Below are 21,325 nucleotides of genomic sequence, written 5' to 3' on the forward strand. Positions count from 1 at the left end.
GAAGGAAGTCGGCCGTGCCCTTTCAAAGGAACCATACCGGCATTTGCCTGGAGTGATTTAGGGAAATCACGGAAAACCTAAATCAGGATGGCCGGTCGCGGGATTGAACCGTCGTCCTCCCGAAGGCGAGTCCAGTGTCTAACTACTGCGCCACGTCGCTCGGTGTAGTAGACAGGAATGCGATGTTTATTTAATCGTGCGATTGGCGAATTTCCACCAAGCGTTACTGTCAAGCACATTTGTAGCATGACAAGACACGAAATACAGATGTTACAAAGGTGCTTGACAATGACGTTTAGTCGAAATTAGCCAATCTCACGATTAAATAAACGTCGCATTGGAGCCTACTACGGACCATGTTTACATTTATTAAAACTACAGAAATATGTGGCTTGCGAGGAGTTGCTCGACCTTTGTACTCCCTTCTTTTTAACTCTCTGGGCACAGTCCTTGTAATAGTTCGACTGCTGGTGGCAGTGTGTAAGTCAGAGTGATTTCTTCCGTCAGCACATGAAGTCTGCCTGGTCTTGGTGTAGCTGGGTTTGTCGCTTCGCGTTTCCACTGTACAGTCACGTCACAGTCGACTTGGGCATATTTAGCAGCAGTGTCACAGGTGGTTACGCAGGTGACATCCAAAGAGGAGTCCACGATGGAGGTCACTGAGCACTCCTGTCCGATCCACGCTGCTGTTACTGCTTCGCTCCTGAGCTGTGAAATCGCTTTAATCATTTGTAATAACCCTGTATATTCCCCGCCCCCTTTTGCACAGACAAGTCCGCCTCTCGTGACATCTAGTGGTCAACCCCGCATGACATAGCTGGTGTCCGGGCACTTTTGCGCAGGTAGTGTACACCCGTAAGTGCTGTGACAAGCTGTGTGACTGAGTCGATATACTACTGGAGCCCACTGATAAGGTGGGCCGCGTACCTGGAGTAGTTGGAGGGCACGAAGCCGAGGAAGGCGGGCTGGCGCAGGTCTAGGAACTGGTGCGTGCCGTGCGACTGGCCGGCCGCCTCGGGCCCGGCGTCGACGCGCAGCGCGGCGTCGCGGTGGTAGCGGCGCGCCACGGCGCGGTGCCACGCGCCGTCCGACACGCGCTCGCCGCTCTCCAGCACCAGCGGGCCGTTGCCCACGTTCAGCCGGAACTGCACGCGCCTGCAACACGGCGCAGCCACACACACACTCTCACTCACTCTCACTCTTACTTCGCACTCGCACCGAAGTGCCAAAGGAACTGCTATAGGCATGCGTATTCGAATACAGATATGTAAACAGGCAGAATACGGCGCTGTGGTCGGCAACGCCCATGTAAAGAAGGTAACAAGTGTCTTGCGCAGTTGTTAGACCGGTTACAGCTGCTACAATCTCAGGTTATCAAGATTTAAGCGAGTTTGAACGTGATGTTATAGTCGGCGCACGAGCGATGGGACACAGCATCTCCGAGGTAGCGATGAAGTTAGGATTTTCCGGTACGACCATTTCATGCGTGTGCCGTGAATATCAGGAATCCGGTAAAACGTCAAATTACCGACGTCGCTGCGGCCAGAAAAAGATACTACAAGAACGGGACCAACGGCGACTGAAGAGAATCGTTAAAAGTGACAGAAGTGCAACCCTTCCGAAAACTGCTGCAGATTTCAATGCTGGGTCATCAACAAATGTCAGCGTGCGAACCATTCAACGAATCATCATCGCTATCCGCTTTCGGAGCCGAAGGCCCAATCATCTACCTCTGATGACTGCACGACACAAAGCTTTACGTCTCGCTAGGCCCCTCAACACCGATATTGGACCGTTGATGACTCGAAATCTGTTGCCTGATCGGGCGAGTCTCATTTCAAATTGTATCGAGAAAATGGACGTGCACGTGTATGGAGACAACCTCGTGAATCCACGGACCCTGCGGCCGGCCAAAGTGGCCGTGCGGTTAAAGGCGCTGCAGTCTGGAACCGCAAGACCGCTACGGTCGCAGGTTCGAATCCTGCCTCGGGCATGGATGTTTGTGATGTCCTTAGGTTAGTTAGGTTTAAGTAGTTCTAAGTTCTAGGGGACTAACGACCTCAGCAGTTGAGTCCCATAGTGCCCAGAGCCATTTGAACCATTTGAACCACGGACCCTGCATGTCAGCATGGGACTGTTCAAGGTGGTGGAGGCTCTGTAACGGTGTGGGGCGTATACAGTTGGAGTCATATGGGTCACCTGATATGTCTAGATACTACTCTGACAGGTGACACATACGTAAGCATCCTGTGTGATCAATTCCATCCATTCATGTCTGTGCATTCCGACGGACTTGGACAATTCGAGGAGGACAATGCGACACACCACACGTCCAGAATTGCTACAGAGTGGCTCCAGAAACACTCTTCAGAGTTTAAAAACTTCCGCTGATCACCGAACTCCCCAGACATCAATATTATTGAGAATATCTGGGATGTCTTATAACGTGCTATTCAGAAGAGATCTCCACCCTTCGTACACTTACTGATCTATGGACAGCCCTGCAGGATTCATGGTGTCAATTCCCTGTGCCACTACTTCAGACATTAGCCGAGTTCACGCCACGTCGTGTTGCGGCACTTGGGGCCGTACACGATATTAGGCAGGTGTACCAGTTTCTTTGGCTCTTCAGATTATTACGGCTTCTTTTCCTCTTCGCTAGGTTTTGATCCTTTCTTTGTTTTGTACTTAATACAGAGGACGTCTTTATTCATTTAATTTAGAAGGGCCGACCAAAAAGTTTCCGTCTGAGTGCGTTGCTACAACACGTATGCTATGTAGTGCGACTCCGATGAATGTACGCAGTGTGATCCACAGCTAACAGCACACACTTCGTGGGTTCGTCAATCAGGTGTTTGGTGCCTGCTTCGAGGACAGCCTTTTTACCTGCAGAAGGTACAGGATCTGACACCCGTAAACCTCCGATAAGAGAAAACTAATCGTTCGTTACCCCTTATCTTCGCAGCTTCTCGGTGTGAATCACAGAGCAGGAAGTTTCCACTTCTTTTTTGGCTAACCTGATGAAATGGGCGGATCTTCTTACACCGGCATCTTCGTCTTACAGCAGCCTGCGCAGCCTGTGTACGGGACAGAGCTATCTTCCTTCATCCCCTTGCTACCCACCGCCAGAGCTAGCTTCACGGATAGAATTTGTTTTCGTTAGTTGAAGAATTTAATTTTTTACCATTTTCCTTTGTATATCTACATCTGTATCTATATGGAGGAGGTATTCTGATGCATTATCTGTTCCCACGTACCCTCATTTTTCGTTCGCGAATGGCGCATAATGATTGTCAGTAAACCTTCTCGTTAGCTTTAATTTATGTGTGATCGTTTCACTAGACATATGTGGAAGAAAGTAATATGTTGGCCAACTCTTGCCGGAAAGTATTCTTCCGTAATAGCAAACCTCACGTTATGTACAACGCCGCTCTTGCACAGTCTACCACTGGAGTTTATTGAACACCCCTATAACTCTCTAGCGCCGACTAAACCATCCCGTGACGAAACACGCCGCTTTTCGTTGGGTCTTCTCTATTTCTTCTCTTAATCCGGCCTGGCAAGGTTCGTTACTCTTAGGTATTCTAAGGTAGATACTGTTTCTACTGATTTGTTGGCATTACTGTACACTAACAGTATTATCCGCAATTACAGGGTCACCTGCCTGTCACTGCAAAAATCAACTATCCTTACTGTTTACAATATACCAAAACTGGTGACCCCCTATGAGACGTCATACCCATTTTCTCTGGTATTTCGGCAGGTATCTGCAACTTCGTTTTTGCAATGTGTAGGTGGAGTCACCCCAGACAGAGGCTGATCATCACATCTTTAGCGCGACGTCCAGTGTCGACGGAAAACGCTGGTTTGTTTCCCGTTACAAATCTTACGTGCCTATTAGAAACCGCGCTCACAAATTATTATGATATTCGTTGACTGATATGTACTAGGAGGGCCAGTAAAGCACGACGAATACCTAATATTCCAGCAGCGACGGCACCGCTCATGCCCGCGCTGACTGCTGCTGCCATACAGCAGCGCTGCTCGGATTCTTTACTGCAATAAATACGCCATCACAATAGTCGTATAATCTGTACAGGTGACGTAATTCCAATCCGAATTCAGGACTTCACAGCTGTTCACTTCAGGTATGAACCAATTTTCTGTTCCTAATGATATCTATGCATCATTATCTTTAATAAAGGATACTACTGATACCTTACCATGGGTACTCCAGCAGTTTAGAAATGTTATATTAATCTTTTCTATTTCCGACCTACGAGGAGAATTGCTCTCTGAGAATAATGTCGCTGATTAACCTTCGGTTTCGGCAGGGTGTTCATCACTAACCCCAACGTGAAGCACTGATCTAAAAAATACCATGTGCGCGCGACAGGTACTCCGCTACCCTATTAACCGGTTCCTATATGTAGTACACACCTGACCTATTTAGGAGGGAGAGGGCGGGGCTACAATTCTACGTCCTATATCGGAAGTCGAATTGGCATACGATATCGTCGCAGAATCGGCTGAGCCTCTGATTTAGGCCTTATGCTCGGCTTTAAACCAGAGGATTGCTGTCGCTCTGATTACGATGCTACAGAGAGTGAGTCAGATTGGAATACGATGGACATGAGATGAGACCAGGCAACGCTGAAGTTAAAAATATTTCTCCAAGGATATATACGTAAATATAGTAAAACAATGCGACATGCAGGGAATATTATGATATTGGACTTTTCTTTAACTTGCCTCGGCGTCGGATATTAGCTGCTTTCACAAACTCAGCCAATTACCATTAGGTACCAAGGATAGCTTCAGAATGCATAAGGCAGGCATCATTCGTGCCGACATGAGTCACGGTTTGCAGTCGATCTCACCCAGCGCGTTGAGCAGCCACCAGCAAACACATCCAGTGCATACCGGCCTTCTTTCCCGTCTTCCTGCTATTTTCCTGAGGGAGTCCATTACCGCCTAATGTTGGAGTCCCCAGTAACTAGTATGCCCGCCCTCTACACTCGTCCAGATATGGCAGTAAAATCAGCCACTAGCCCACCAGGAGAGGCATCCCATGCTAAACCCTAGAATTGCTTTGCTTTTAATCTCTATTCTTCTCTGAATGGCAAGCGTCTTAACCATTGCAGTTGTTCTCCACGTCCACGTGACCATTTTAATATGGTGTAATGACAAAAAGCGTTCAAAAAAATTATATTTTAGCGTACTATGTGCAAAGAAATCAGCGCTTCGAACGCCACCAATATCTCTGCCGTCACATCACAAAAGGTCATTAATACGTTGAACATGAGATGACACCAGACACCCCTACAGTTACAAACGTTTCTCCATGCAGATATACGTAATTACAGGGTTGGGTTGGATTATTTTGGGGAAGGAGACCAGACAGCGAGGTCATCGGTCTCATCGGATTAGGGAAGGACGGGGAAGGAAGTCGGCCGTGCCCTTTGAAAGGAACCATCCCGGCATTTGCCTGGAGCGATTTAGGGAAATCACGGAAAACTTAAATCAGGATGGCCGGACGCGGGATTGAACCGTCGCCCTCCCGTAATTACAGGGAAACAACTCGATGTATAGGGAATAATGTGATACTGGATTGTTTTAAACAGCGAAAAGCCACCCAACTGCATTTCTCTTTGCCGCTGTCTTTGTCTACGTAAGAACAGAATGATCTGTCAGTTTCACTGTCGTCGTAGTTACAAGAGTGTCTGCACTAGAAGGATGCAAGTGGCTCGTGGAAGTCCGCTCCATGCCGCTTATGAGAATGACAGAGAAATCAACAACCGAAGAAATGCTGCCACTTAGTCAGTACGAAATCAGTTTGGTGATTTATGCGCGGTTCGCTCAGAACAGCTGCCGGTACTCACCCATTAACGACGGCCAGCGACACGTAGTCTCCCGTGCCGTCGTCCTCCTGCTGCGTGTACAGGATGATGCCGTTGCTCTCGTACGTCTTGAACTCCACCTCGATGCTCAGCTTGTTGTACGCCTCCAGCGCTTTCAGTCGCATGTATGAGTTTCCGTCGAAGGCCGGAATGTCCTCAGCTAGATCAAGAAGAATTCAATAGAAGCTACCTGTGGAAAGTCTACTTACTTCTCGTGTGCTCGTTCATATACAAAAAGTGTGTTATCTGTTGCAAACAGTTCAAAAAAAAACAAATGCAGACATCAGAAGATCGGAATAGATACCTGAAAACTATTATGAACTTAATCAAGTAGAAATTTTATGAAACTAGGACCGTTTGTACAAATTTTCTCATAAACTGCAAATGTTAAGGTACTACTGTTATGCTTTATGCGAAGGAGTTGGACGGGTATTACAGAGAACTGGCGTAATTTTTTAGATTTTTTACTGGCCTTATGCTGCTCTTTAGGGTCCGTACTAGATGAGTACCTCCTTGTGGTAAATTTGGAAGTCGTTTTTGACGCCCAATACCCTTACAGCCGCCAAAAACGCGTCTATGTCTAAGTGGTGGGATAGTCGAGTGCGTCGTCCTTTTCAGTGTCATTCCAGCTCTTTCCTTTGTCTTTTAATGTTTCAGTGTCTATGTGTTGCATTTTTGAGGCCATCTGTTCTAAACCGGTGTCTATACTGCACGAAAGCTACAAAAAGTAGGAGATTTTGTCGCCGAATGCTAAGAAATTTTAAATATTCTAGGGGATTTTATCGGACTGAGACGTTGTTTCTGCATGAATATCCAGTAACAAAACTTGCTACCATCTTGAGGCGACTTCTGAGGAAGCCAGTACCGTCCTCCTCAGACGTCGGCGCCGTCGTGGGGCCGGCCGAAGTGGCCGTGCGGTTAAAGGCGCTGCAGTCTGGAACCGCAAGACCGCCACGGTCGCAGGTTCGAATCCTGCCTCGGGCATGGATGTTTGTGATGTCCTTAGGTTAGTTAAGTTTAAGTAGTTCTAAGTTCTAGGGGACTAATGACCTCAGCAGTTGAGTCCCATAGTGCTCAGAGCCATTTGAACCATATTTTTGCCGTCGTGGGGTTCAGGGGCCGGCTGCCTACAAGGGAAGCATACGCCCAACAAGTCACCCATTTTGTTCAGTTTTAGCACGATTGTAGAACACATTCGGATATAACGAACAAAGCTCTATTACGATGCCCTTCTCAAATGTTATCGGGGAATGCTTCATAAGACGGCTTGCCGTGAAGGGCAACAAAATGAGATGCAGAGCATCGTCGACGTACCATTGTGCTGTAAGTGTACACGGATGAATGGATATGCCACCCCAGACCACCACTCATGGTTAACTCGCCATATAGTGGGCAACACTCAGGTTGGTATCCAGCCACTGGTTCAAATGGCTTTGAACACTATGGGACTTAACATCTGAGGTCATCAGTCCCTTAGAACTTAGATCTACTTAAACCTAACTAACCTAAGGACATCACACACATCCATGCCCGAGGCAGGATTCGAACCTGCGACCGTAGCAGCAGCGCGGTTCCGGACTGAAGCGCCTAGAACCGCTACCGCTCGGCCACAGCGGCCGGCTAATGCGCTATTCACTTCTTCAATTTGTGAAGCTCTTTCTCTTGAATAAATCGTACAATTTCTCTTAAATTGTAATCATTTGTTTCCCTGTACATGTACATCACATCTACCGATTCCCGTCCCATTTGGATAATTTCTTCGTGTGGTGTTGTTTTCATTGTGTTAGAGTGTATTTCTCCCTCTATAACAATTCATATTTCTTCGGATAATAATTAATAGTAATATTAATGATAATCACAGTGGTACGTTATTGAAACTAAATAATCGGCGTATAATGAGGTATCGTGATTAACGTTTCTTTATCCATACATTCGTGTGCACAGTGGAGTTATACCATCCTACACCTGCTTTGAATAACGTACACTATGTTTATGTTGTTATGGCAGCAGCAATAGCAGCCGTCTGCTATTCATAGAATTGGCCGGCGTTGACTGCTTTCCTCCTGTTGCGTGCTGGACTTCTTTTTAGCCGTTAGCACCACTTTTAAAAATTATCGTAAGATTTGAAGAGGATAAACTGACATGACTCCAACAGAGCGTGTACTGACTTCCAGTCTGACGCCTTAGCCGATTGTGCTAACGCTGCTGCTCAACGTCAAGCGCTCTCGTGCGGTTTTCGACGGATTTGAAAAACGTTGAACTTCCATTGCCCAAAAATGATTAAAAAGTGAATCGTAATAGAGCAATATTCTTTACATCTACATTTGAGCTACAATCATGCCAAAGATGAGCGCATCGGTGACTCCTCGGATGTATGCTTCCTCTGTCGGTTGCAGTGGTGCCGTCACGTAGTTCATATCGCGCTCTGTGCCGCGCAGTCGGCAAAAGGCAACAGTGGGAGTCCCAGCTTCGCTAAAGAAGGAACCTGCTGTTTATGTTTTGTGACGTTTTTGACCGTCCCACCTCTCTTCAGTTGTGCGTATTGTCTCGCCAATGTACGCTTCAAAGACAAGTTACGTTTCTTGAGCCTAATGACGTCCATGTCTTGGGAGATGAGAGGAACACTCCCTTTGTGTTGCGTCGTCGTAGGATCCTACCAATCTTGTTTGTGGCGTCGCCCGCGTACGGAATGTACCCTAAATGTTGCCTTTGCGTATCCTGATCGTCTTGCATTCATGCTGGAGCTGGCAGCTGCAAAGCACGCTGCATTTTCTGGCACGTGTTTTCATGTTGCTTTTAATCATGCTGATAAGCTGTCTCCCTTGCCATGGTGTGAGTTCTGATGGTACACTACTGGCCATTAAAATTGCTACACCAAGAAGAAATGCAGTTAATAAACGGGTATTCATTGGACAAATGTATTATACTAGAACTGACACATGATTGCATTTTCACGCAATTTGGGTGCATAGATTCTGAGAAATCAGTACCCAGAACAACCACCTCTAGGCGTAATAACGGCCTTGATACGCCTGGGCATTGAGTCAAACAGAGCTTGGATGGCGTGTACAGGTACAGCTGTCCATGCAGCTTTAACACGATACCACAGTTCATCAAGAGTAGTGACTGGCTTATTGTGACGAGCCAGTTGCTCGGCCACCATTGACCAGACGTTTTCAATTGGTGAGAGATCTGGAGCATGTGATGGCCAGGGCAGCAGTCGAACATTTTCTGTATCCAGAAAGGCCCGTACATTATCCTGCTGAAATGTAGGGTTTCGCAGGGATCGAATGAAGGGTAGAGCCACGGGTCGTAACACATCTGAAATGTAACGTCCATTGTTCATAGTGCCGTCAGTGCGAACAAGAGGTGACCGAGACGCGTAACCAACGGCACCCGTTACCATCACGCCGGGTGATACGCCAGTATGGCGATGACGAATACACGCTTCCAATGTGCGTTCACCGCGATGTCGCCAAACACGGAATCGACCATCATGATGCTGTAAACAGAACCTGGACTTATCCGAAAAAATGACGTTTTGCCATTTGTGCAGCCAGCTTCGTCGTTGAGTACACCATCGCAGACGCTCCTGTCTGTGATGCATCGTCAAGGGTAACCGCAGCCATGGTCTCCGAGCTGATAGTCCATGCTGCTGCAAACGTCGTCGAACTGTTCGTGCAGATGGTTGTTGTCTTGCAAACGTCCCCATCTGTTGACTCAGGGATCGAGACGTGGCTGCACGATCCGTTACAGCCATGCAGATAAGATGTCTGTCATCTCGACTGCTAGTGATACGAGGCCGTTGGGGTCCAGCACGGCGTTCCGTATTACCCTCCTGAACCCACCGATTCCATATTCTGCTAACAGTCATTGGATCTCGACCAACGCGAGCAGCAATGTCGCGATACGATAAACCGCAATCGTGATAGGCTACAATCCATCCTTCATCAAAGTCGGAAACTTGATGGTACGTATCTCTCCACTTTAGACGAGGCATCTCAACAACGTTTCACCAGGCAACGCCGGTCAACTGCTGTTTGTGTATGAGAAATCGGTTGAAAACTTTCCTCATGTCAGCACGTTGTAGGTGTCGCCACCGGCACCAGCCATGTATGAATGCTCTGAAAAGCTAACCATTTTCATTTCACAGCATCTTCTTCCTGTCGGTTAAATTTCGCGTCTGTAGCACGTCATCTTCGTGGTGTAGCAATTTTAATGGCCAGTAGTGTAATTGGATAAAATACTCCTGGCCCTTAATATTGCAACGTCATGAAGGCGGAGTGCAAGAAAAGTGGAACTGACGTGATATACACTTCATGCTTGGATATGCAAATGTTTAGCATTTGAGCTCCACCGCTAGAAGTATGTACAGGTCTATTTCAAAAAGAAGGCACAGAGAAGCAGCTGGTCTCTCGTTATCGTCTTCGCATGTTCAACAATGCAGTGTCGCAGATTTCAAGAGTGTCAGGTGTAGGGGGCGGGAGTGAAAACGCGGTCTTTTACGTAACAGATAAAAGTCACTAGGATGAGATCTGAAGACTTGGGGGGGTGGGGTGGGGGGGGGGGTGCACCGGCGCTGAGATTCATCTTCTGCTCCTCCTCTTTCAATCCAATGTCCCAAATCAATCTCACACCTTGTGACTTTTATCTGTTGGGTCACATAACAGACCGTGTTTTAATCCCCCCTACGCCTACCACTCTTGAAATCTGCCTCACAGCATTGTTGAAGCTGTGAAGTAGATAACGAGAGATCAGCTGCTTCTTTTGTGGCAGGAAATGAACAACCGTTTTGATATTTATCGTGTAACACATGGTGCTCACCCTCAATCCATAAAAATTTGAACTTTTCTGTTTCCAGGAACGTTTGAGTTGTGTTTCTATCTTCTGTAGTTTTGAAGAAATAAATGTTTGAAATCTATTCCTTCTTTTTGAATAGCTCTGTACGTAAGGAAAGTTTACATAGCATTCATAAATCACTTCTGAAAGTCGGTTGTTTGTGAGAGGAACGTATTATGCCTCTTGCGAGAAGAACAGTCGGCTACCAGTACGTGCCGGAATTTTACAAGAGCAGGATCGTAGCCTATCTAGACTGCAGCTTATCGACCATAGATATTACAACTCGCATTAGTTGGGATCCTACGACTTTCAAGCGACTGTAGAATCTATGGGTTCAGGATGGCCGTACTCACCACTAAGGAAGATCTCAACTTCCACATCCTGCTTGTGCCAGAGAGAACAGACATCTTGCTCATTGAACCTTACAGGACAATAGCCATGTGACTCACCTTGAGCCAAAAACTGGACTTGATTGTAGCAGGACAGGTGCCCACACTGAGAGGGCGACAGCTGCTGAAGCAGGACGCACTGCCACCACGGCGACAATTGTTTCGGCCTCCCGTGGCCCGACAGCAGAGAAAGACACGCCAGTAGTGGTGCGCCCAGTGACAACACTGGACACAGTGTGCCAACAATTGGTTTTTTTAGATGAGTTGTGGTTCTGCGTATAGAACCACGATGGAAGTTTCCGTGTGTAAAATCTCTAAGAAGAATAAACGTTGCCAAATTGCATTCGTCATCGCCACACGGGTCCTGCATCTGGCATGATGGTATAGTGTGCCATTGGATACATAAAACCATCATTTCTGTTTGTCACAGCCGGACATTTGGATGGCAGTGCTAAGCCCGGTGGATGTGCCCTTCTTTGAGGTCTCCATGACGTTCTCTCTCAACGACGTAATGCAGGATTGCGTTTTGCCTGTCCTTTCCTGACCTGTTTCGATTCAGAGGGTGTTCCAGTCTTACCCTGAACAGCAGGGCTTCCATTACGCTCACCCATTGAAAATATCTCGTCTTGGATTGTCGAGAGAGCAACCACTCGCTCGCCACTGCTACTGTTGAACTATGGCACATAGCTGAATCAGTATCTGTGATCCAAGCTCAGTTTGAGTTTACGCCCAGCTGGGTTAGAGCCTTGTTGTTGCAACAGGTGGCAACTAATAGTTTATTCCTGTACTCCTCCTGTTGTCAAAGCACAATAAATGTGAGTCTCCCGTCGCGTATCTCTGCCTATATGTTGTAGTTAATCTCAGGAGGTAGTAGTACAGGGATTTTGATACGATTTTCATTAATAGATAGACTGACTCACGAGCAAGGGCAGTGGATGTAAGTTATTGTTGATAGTAATGATGAGACTAATATGTGTGTTGTTAAAGGTTCCATGTTTACTTGGTATCTGGAATTACATCTCGTGGTAATGATGACAGCTACAAGCTGGTCAGCTAGAGAGGATGCGATAACTGGCGGGAAAAGCAATAAGGCGCTACCGCAGCTGCTGAGGGCAGCTAAGTTTGTCTACTACTATACGTATTATAATTTAAAGTCCCCCAACACGTTTTTCTGTCTGTATGTGCAGGCTAATCTCAGGAATTACAGTAGGCAATTTGATTCATTTATCGTGAGTAGGCCTAAACTCATTCACGAGAAACGTTTGTATTAGGGCAGTCAGATGAAAACGAGACATATGTAAAAAAGTAAATAAACTTCAATATAATCTTCTCTGTTTACAGGCTGCATCACTTCGAATAAAATACTCGAGCTTTCGACAGCTGCCATCAGGAGTTAAAACAACTGACTGCCGGGACTAGCCCGTTGTTCTGCTTATACAGGGTGGTCCATTGATCGTGACCGGGCCAAATATCTCACGAAATAAGCGTCAAACGACAAAACTACAAAGAACGAAACTCGTCTAGCTTGAAGGAGCTGGACTGCCGCAGGTGCAGAAGGCAAGTTGGACAGCTCCTAGCAGCCCCGTCAGATGGCGCGAAGGGCTGGAGCCACGCTTGAATCTACCGCTCTGTCTTAGCCTCTGCTTTCGCTCAACGTCCAAAACCTGACCATACGCCCCACTAAATATGTACCCCTCGTCTGTGTTAAATCTGTTAATATTTATTATAATTCTGACTGTTTCTTTTACAACATAATGCCAATATGATGGGTGATGTTTAAACTTCCGCATTTGCAAATTATATTTCATGTCCGTTTTCTAGGCAGTGTGCAGCTACGGCCGACTTCTCTTTGTTTAATATGTCGTGAGTGCTCTCTACAACGCTCAGCAGTAGTGCGAATAGTTTGACATACGTAAATCCTACTGTATTCACAGGGGACGCCATAGACACCGTGCCAGCCCCAGAGTTATTGATTTTAATTCCTGATGGCAATGGCAGAGACAGCTATCGAAAGCTCGACTGTTTTATTTGAAGTGATGTGTCTTCTAAACCGAGAAGATTTTATTGAAGCATGCCACCGCGAAAGACTTCGAAGAGTAAGTAAACTGCTTATTATTTCAAAAGTAATCGCGGTAACTGTTAATACATTTACTCCACTGTGAATCAAGACAATGCCTTCATGAAAAAAGTTTGCTGTTGCCTACAGAACCACGATTGTAGCTAGGCGTGCATATCTTCATCGCAAGCAAATCGACGGCCACGAATGTCGTTCTCCAGGGCTCCAAAAACAGGGAAATATCACGGGGAGAGATCGGGCATAAATGCAGGACGTGTAAGAGCTTCCCAGCAAAACGTCTACAGCATAGGGCGGGCCCACATGTGCCAAGATTGTTTCGAGTGCGCTGCAGAAGTTTCGCTAGGAAGGCCTTATACAGCCTCCACACAGTGTCGATCTCTCCCCATGCGGTTTCCACGCCTTTGGAGACTTGAAAAAAAAGACATTCGTGGCCGTCGATTTGATTCGGGCGGAGAGTTACACGCATGGGTAAAATCATGGTTCCGTAGTGAGACCGAACCCTCACGATTTTAATAAATTAAATTTGAGTTTTCAAGTGTCAACAAATTGCGAACAGTCTCCTCAAGTTTCTTATTTGACATTTATTATAAAACTGATATTTTTGTGACCAGTTAGTCTCATAATTGTCTGTTGTATATGTAAATATCGTCTAAATGCACCAAGTGTACTCAAAAATTTTATACTGTATTACGAAAGCTGAAGTCCCACGTCATCGGCAGCTGCTGCCGAAATTCGACGTTGTACCTGCCGTCTGCATGGCTGTGGCACATGACCTTGCCCGTAGCGAAGAGTAATTTTTATCCTTCTCGAAGGTTATCAACGAACGCAAATAAACACCCTGTCACTCACTAGAGTATTTGCATTCTATTTACGAGATGTGTGAGAAAATTAATTAGATTTATTTTTCTATCTACCAAAGTTTTTATTTTTTTTTCAAACAACAGCGTTGTCCGCTTCAAAGTAGTTCCCCTCGGCAGCTGAACACTGGCGGAGTCGTTGTTCCCAGTCTTGGTAACAGCGCTGAAAGATTTCCACTAGTAGAGTCTTCATTCAACATGTTGGTCACATTGTTCTGAATGTTCGGCAGAGTCCCAAAATGAAGTCCTTTTAAGACATTTTTCAATTTCAGAAAATAAAAAAGACACGAGGGCTCAGATCGTGTGAATAGGGCGGCTATGGAACAACAGGAGTGCCATTTAAGGTCAAAAATTCCGTGATAGAGGCGGCCATGTGATATGGAGCGTTGTCATGACGCAGCATCCACTTGTCTGCAATGTCCAGTCCCACTCGTTTCACCATTTTCGTGAGCCTTTCGAGGAGATCTTTGTAAAACATTCTGTTGACAGTTTGTCCTGGAGGAACAACTTCGATTTGATCTCACAAGAGCACACACACGTTCGGCGTTTCCGTCAGTTTTTGAAGTTGAAGGTCTTCCGGCAAGAGGTTCGTCTTCAACATGTTCTCGGCCTTCCAAAAATGATTTGTGGCTGAGAAAAACCTGTACTCTTGATAAGAAATGTTCCCCGTAGGCCTGTTTCAACTTTTCAAAGGTCACATTCGCGGATTCCCCAATTTAATACGAAACTTGATGGCATAACGTTGCTCTAAATTCCACTGTTCCATTTTCAAACACGTAACAAAATCACAACTTCACTGATGGAGCTCTCAAAAATTACGTGATGGCTGAACGGAGCTGAAACTCGGACTGAGCATACAGAAGGGATGAACACACCGGTCAACACAAGTAGAACGATACAGCTTTGCCAGATCGTTCGCAATGTTGTCTGTCTCATTACCTTTTCCACATCGTATTTGAGTAAATAACGTTATTGTTATCACCTTTCTTTATGAACTGAACCGTGTGCGCACCAAACTGACTTTTGTTGAACAATTCCGAAGTAACTGATTGTTGCAGGGCCTCGATCGTAAAATGCTTCCTCTATTACAAAAACACTTCCTCAAACATAGCACTGCCTATCTTCAGCATCATTTTGATACTGTGAATACATCCATCCATTGAACAGCTGCTGTTGCAGGAACAAGAGATGATTGTGTCTTACCTTATGAAATCCTCTGAGACAAATATTGTGGCTAGGTTCTTATGGTCGCAAAGCTCTGAAGGAGCTCCTTTAATTTTATTTTATTTTGAAATTTACTGTGAACTTAAAAGCAAATTTCGTAACTGTGATTTATACTCAGAACTCTGCAATGGAAGCAAGCCACACTGACTGTACGCCACGCTGTGACAGCCATCTTTAAACTGTTTTACGTAATGAATTACTGAAAATTATTAACTGGCCTGTGCACTTTAAATTAGCAAAATTTACTGCAGAAAATGGAAGCGTACCATAGAGCTTAAATTTAACCAGTCTGGATGATCTGCACAGATAGCATTGTATTCTGAAGAACTAAATTCTGAACATATTATTACGATTATTACGATTTTAAAAATCGTTACTTTATACAAGTTATTATTTGTAGTAAATGACAAAGGGTTTAGCTGTATAATAGTGATGGAATGATTATATAAAAGTCTGATCACTGTTACTGATATAATGTATTGTTCAAATTAATTTTTACTTCACTTTGACCTATCATGACTGTTACTCCATTTACAAAATTACTTTACCGAACAAAATGAAAGTCTTGCCTCGTCGCGGTTTGCGTCGTCGGAAGTGAGGTAGCGGTTGCGTCTTCGGAACAGTGGTTTACAATGATCTCAAACAGTTTCTTAACGTGTCTCATAAATTAATAGGCGCCAAGCAAAGTAGTGCTTCCCAGCGCCGTTGTTCTAGCGGTAGCCTTGGCTCACAGATTTTCACAGTGTCGTAAGTCGGGAAGTTCTTGCGTCCACGACTTAATGATTTCAGAGACGACTTAATAGCGGGTAAGTGAACAGGCTCACCACTTTGATGAAGACTGGACGCAATTTTTAATACCACAAAGCGTCTACGCCATTCAAGACCTCGCCACTGTCTGTGTTCCCTCTCCTGTTGCACACGTCGACACAGAGCATATCCAGCCAATCGTCCAATCCATTTTATTTTCGCGGTATTAATTTTACTTTTAATTGACTCACTGTCTAAACACTTGGAGTAGAGCAGTGGCTTACACTTAAAGAAATAGATATTACACGTTTTCACCACTTTAAATGAATGCACTTGTAAAAATTAATGGATTTTACAACTTTACACAGATATCTCTAGTGCCAACGTCCACACTGTGGTGTCACCGAAAGGCACCACACTTGCTAGGTTGTATGCTTCAAATCGGCCGCGGTCCGCCAGTACACATCGGACCCGCGAGTCGCCACTGTCTACGCTAGCAGACCGAGCGCCGCCACTCGGCTGGTCTTACGAGACAAGCTAGCGTACTGGCCAGTTCTACAGCCGACTTTAATAGGAATGGTTGACTTGTTATAGCTTCAGAGATCTGCAGAGACGCTAGTTAGCATAGCCTTCAGCTAAGTCAGTAGCTACGACCTAGCCAGGCGCCACATACAATTTATGCATTTGCCAATTGATCTATATGTGTGCAGCAATCAGCAGCATTCGCAGTTCAGTCTTTAACTGCACTTGTAAATATTATTGTACGAAGTCAAGATCTACGTTCACCGCTGATGCTGAATTAAAGCTAAGTATTTAGTTGTATTCCTGTCTACTAACTTCTAATCACCTAAGATGTTCCAGATACATCCCGTCACGTATAGTTCATTGATCCTCACGTCAGCCTAGGTGATCAACGCGTGAAATAATGGCCACCCCTTGTGATCAGACAAAGAGTCAAACTGCGTGACTCAGCCAGGTCACTCTTTCCCCATGGTGCCCATAGTTCCGCCTCATACATAACACACACATTGTTTTAGATTTAATCGGTCGATGGTTGTATCGAAAGCGATTTTCAAAAAAATTATTATTGATGTGTTTGGGTGTAGTTGTTGAGTTGCAGTAGGCAACCGCAAACATTTTTCCGTATACACACTGGCCGTGTTGACTTAAAGTTCGATACACACTGCCGGAAAAAAATTACTACTCTCTTTTAGAGGTTTCTAGTTAACCCAAGACTTATTGTTGCAGCAGTGTATACTGAGTAGATGAAATGATTCCATTTACAGATCAGTAACACAAGCTGCCCAGAAGAACCAGGTATCGACCCACGCTGAAACACCCTTACTATTGCGTGATGTAATCAGCACGGTCGGCAGTGCAGACACTGACAATGGCACGCAGTCGATCGTATAAATGGCAAATAATATCCTGGGAAACGTTATGCGACGCCTGTTCGACCTATTCAAGTAGTCCTGTAAGAGTCGTTGGTTGACGAGTCGCAAGAGTAACTTCTCGTTCCACTACATTCCACACGTGCTCGATTGGAGATTGCGGATCATGTTGGCCGGGGAAGTTGCTGCACGTCCCGCAGAGCGTGTTGAGTTGCAGAGGCAGTGCGTGGGCGAGCATCACCCTGTTGGAACAACACAACACCTTCCTGTTGCAAGAGAGGCAAAAGAACAAGTCTAATAACACTCTGCACTTACCAAGCGCTGGTTAGTGTCCACTCCAGGAACACCACAGGTAAATGAGAGTTGTAGCTTATAGGACCCCAGATGATGATGTTTGGTTTGTGGGGCGCTCAACTGCGAGGTTATCTGGGCCCTGTTTACTCAGTCCAATCTCGCTACGGTCATGAATGATGATGATGAAATGATGAGGACAACAGACACATAAAATCTCCGAGCGGAGAAAATCCCCAACCCGGTCGGGAATCGAGCCCGCAATCTCGTGATAAAGAGGTAGCAACACAGCATCCGAGAGCAATGCACTCTACAAGACAGCCCTCACCAGGTGTACGTCGTACGCGCAGACAAGCATCAGTTGCACGCAGGGAGAATCTGCTTTCATCGCTGAAGACCACGGTGCGCCATTCCAAGTAATCCTGTGACGATACTGGTCGCGTCGTGCACGTCAATGCTGTGGTGTGAGGGGGAAGACAGGCTAGATGTGTGTGTCCCCATAGACCCACTGCTAATAACTGGCTCGCAACAGTTCGTCTTGACACGTCTGGGCTCACAAGCCCTCTCATCTGTCCCGTGGTAGCTGTACGATCTGCCACTGCTGCCCTCACAATACGGCGATACTGGTGGGCGTCTGTGCTGCGTGGATGTCCAGAACCTCGTCTACAGGTGTGAGAACGTTAACGTGACGACTGATACCAGCATCGTTGCACAACTGTCACAGCACGTCCAGCGTCCAACTTGTGCAACAATTCTCCTAAGTGACCATCCTGCAACTGGGAAGGCCGCAATAATTTCATCCCTCCGAAACTCGTTCAGTTGGCCGTAGAAGCGCGAGTGCATTTACCGTGGCATGGTTGCTTTATACGTTACACCACACTCTGCCTTCTGATTGTGAGCATTCTCTAGTAAATGATTGGCACTACGCTGCCTGTTGGTGGACGGCGCTGAAACCATTATCAGTACGTCTACTATCCCCCAGGTGGCATACGCCATCATTGGATCAAAATCGACGTCGTCTTTCCAGGTGTTCTAACTTTTTCCAGCGATGTACTCTTATGTGTTAACACTTATGGTTATTACTTTTGAAATAATAATCAATTCACTTACCTTTCCATCTCTTTTTCATTTGATTGCCCTATATATATATATATATATATATATATATATATATATATATATATATATATATAATAACTGGCCGTAGGTTGGTTGGTTGGTTGTTTGGGGGAAGAGACCAAACAACGAGGTTATCGGTCTCATAGGATTAGGGAAGGATGGGGAAGGAAGTCGGCCGTGCCCTTTCAAAGGAACCATCCCGGCATTTGCCTGGAGCGATTTAGGGAAATCACGGAAAACCTAAATCAGGATGGCCGGACGCGGGATTGAACCGTCGTCCTTCCGAATGCGAGTCCAGTGTGCTAGCCACTGCGCCAACTCGCTCGGTGGCCATAGGTATTTACTGATTTACTGCTACCTGTGAGAAGACAGCCCAGGTCGTTAATACTCTATTTGGTATCCTTCCTTGTGTAGCAATTTTATTTATTAGCAGTCTAGAAATCAATATCTAAAGCAGTAAGTCTTGCGAACGTCCATGAAAAACCAGCGATTGAACACGTCAGAACGGCCGAGAAGAATTAAAGTTACACATCGTCGAGCGGGCGTTGTAGACCATCGACTCGCTGTGTGGCATGCGGAATAAGTCTGAAAGCCGTCTCGCAACCTACAGCAGCAGGACTGTCTACAGCGCCACGGGAGCCGACCTGTGAATGCTTTGTGTAACAGATCGCGTGTACTCACGGATGCAGAGCGCGTCGGTGGCGCGCGTATAGCCGTCCGCGCAGGCGCACGCGCCCTGGCTGCAGGCGGAGTGCGGCGACGCGCAGTCGGCGTCGGCGGCACACGGCTCGCCCACCAGCGCCGCCCCCGCCACCCGCGCGCTCACCACCTGCGGCGGCGCCCGCACCGCCTCAGAGCGCCGGTCTGCAACCCGACACCGCCTCATGCTCCGCCATACAGCACTACTGTGCACGACAGTTACACAACAGGCTAACGGTTAAACACAGGTTCGCCTACAAAGCAGTATTCAAAAGCTGCATTAGAAAACAAAGATGCACTTTACGAAACAAAAGGGGCAAGTACTGTTCCGTAAAATACAGTGCCCGACAAACAAATGTGAAGTACTCAGAAAGGGAGAAGAAAACAAAATGAATCTTTGCATGTTGAGGGAACGTATGATGTCATAGCAGTGCTTACGAAATACAGTGAAACTGATAAATAACTTGGCAGAATGAGCCCACATATCAGTACATCCGATGGCTCCCGACACCGTGACACCCCTGTGCCTCTCTAAACCATTGCAAGAAAGACACCTCTCTCCAGCTCACCACCATACGCGTCGATGATTGTCATTTACTGTACTGCAGAACTAACATTCATCACTGAGCACAATGCGACGGCAGTTATGTACATATAGGAGATGCAGTTCTCTGTGACAGGTACAACAGCATTCATCAACTGTCTATGCTTCCCGGTCACAGCACCATTCCAAACGCTGTTGTTTATGTTGTGGTGGTAACGGCAGCCTACAAATGGGGTGGTAATTCCCTAGTCTGGGTGCCGTTAGTTTCCAACCGATGGTGCGGGATGACAGAATGTTGCAGGGAGTCCACTACGTGTTCACGGACGGCAGTGCTTGGTGCACTATATGGCGCTCCTCTCCTGTGGTGATCAAATGCGGTGGACCAGAACTTTGAAGATGCGTAAGTCTGCCCTCAGGTCCCCTGCAGTCAACATTGGGCCACTGTCATATCTGAATGTCCCACAAATCTGGGTATTGTATGAATCGATCATCCAGCCAAATGGAGACCACCAATGAGCCCACTTTCAAACTTCCAGGTGCTGATACTGCTGTTTCACACGAAACTGCGGCACCATGTCCTTCACAGTGATCGCTCAATATTTGACGCTGTTATATGTTCTACCTGGTCTGATAACAACACTAAACGTGAACAACACTAATGCAGTCTGTTGGCCGCTCTAACTTTCACAAACATTTGCAACGCTAATCACCGACACCACACCACAGATGGTGTGTACTTGTACAAAGTTTCATTGACATCCGATATTGTCTTCTGGGTGCTTCACTTCTTTTTGTCAGTCAATGCACAAAAGTGAGACATTGAAACAACGTCACGTCCACTCCTGACATCCGCCATTGGACTCCCTGCAACATTCTGCGTCATCGCGCACCATTGGTCGGAGACTGTCAGCAGCCAGCCTAGGGAGTTACGAGCCCGTGCGTGAGCTCCCGTTAACGCAACACAAACGGCTGCGTTTGTAGTGGTGCCATGCTCGGAAACCTAGACTGCTCACGAATGGCGTCGCATTGCGTTCAGCGATCAATTCGCGGTCCCACACAACCCCGGATGAGCATCGTCGGCGAGGCTGCTGGGCGACCCATTCTTCCAATATTTTGGAGGGGCACAGGGATGTTACCCCTGGCGTTATGGTGTGGGGATCCATTGGCTCTGACTTCAGGTCACTGGTGTTAGTTGGCGAGGGAACTCTGGCAGCACAGCTGTACGTCACGTATGTCGTGCTCCCTCGT

The 21,325-nt window shown here is 46.4% G+C and overlaps 1 protein-coding gene and 1 long non-coding RNA gene across 2 annotated transcripts in view; both read right to left on the bottom strand.

The window, feature by feature from the left end:
• Positions 1-21,325, bottom strand: part of LOC124775572 (agrin-like) — a 104,197-nt gene that overhangs the window by 61,543 nt on the left and 21,329 nt on the right. Inside the window, exons 8-10 of the mRNA XM_047250402.1 lie at positions 19,516-19,698; positions 5,883-6,060; positions 1,063-1,155 (exon numbers count right to left, since the gene is read on the bottom strand). Coding sequence (XP_047106358.1) covers positions 1,063-1,155; positions 5,883-6,060; positions 19,516-19,698 — 454 coding nt within the window. The remainder of the gene's footprint in view (positions 1-1,062; positions 1,156-5,882; positions 6,061-19,515; positions 19,699-21,325) is intronic.
• Positions 1,086-19,612, bottom strand: LOC124777911. Its single transcript, XR_007015800.1, has 3 exons — positions 19,516-19,612; positions 5,883-6,060; positions 1,086-1,155 (listed from the first exon to the last, which is right to left on the bottom strand). It is a non-coding gene; the product is annotated as an uncharacterized LOC124777911 (long non-coding RNA).

The sequence above is a fragment of the Schistocerca piceifrons genome, chromosome 2, assembly GCF_021461385.2.
Source record: "Schistocerca piceifrons isolate TAMUIC-IGC-003096 chromosome 2, iqSchPice1.1, whole genome shotgun sequence".
NCBI lineage: Eukaryota > Metazoa > Arthropoda > Insecta > Orthoptera > Acrididae > Schistocerca > Schistocerca piceifrons.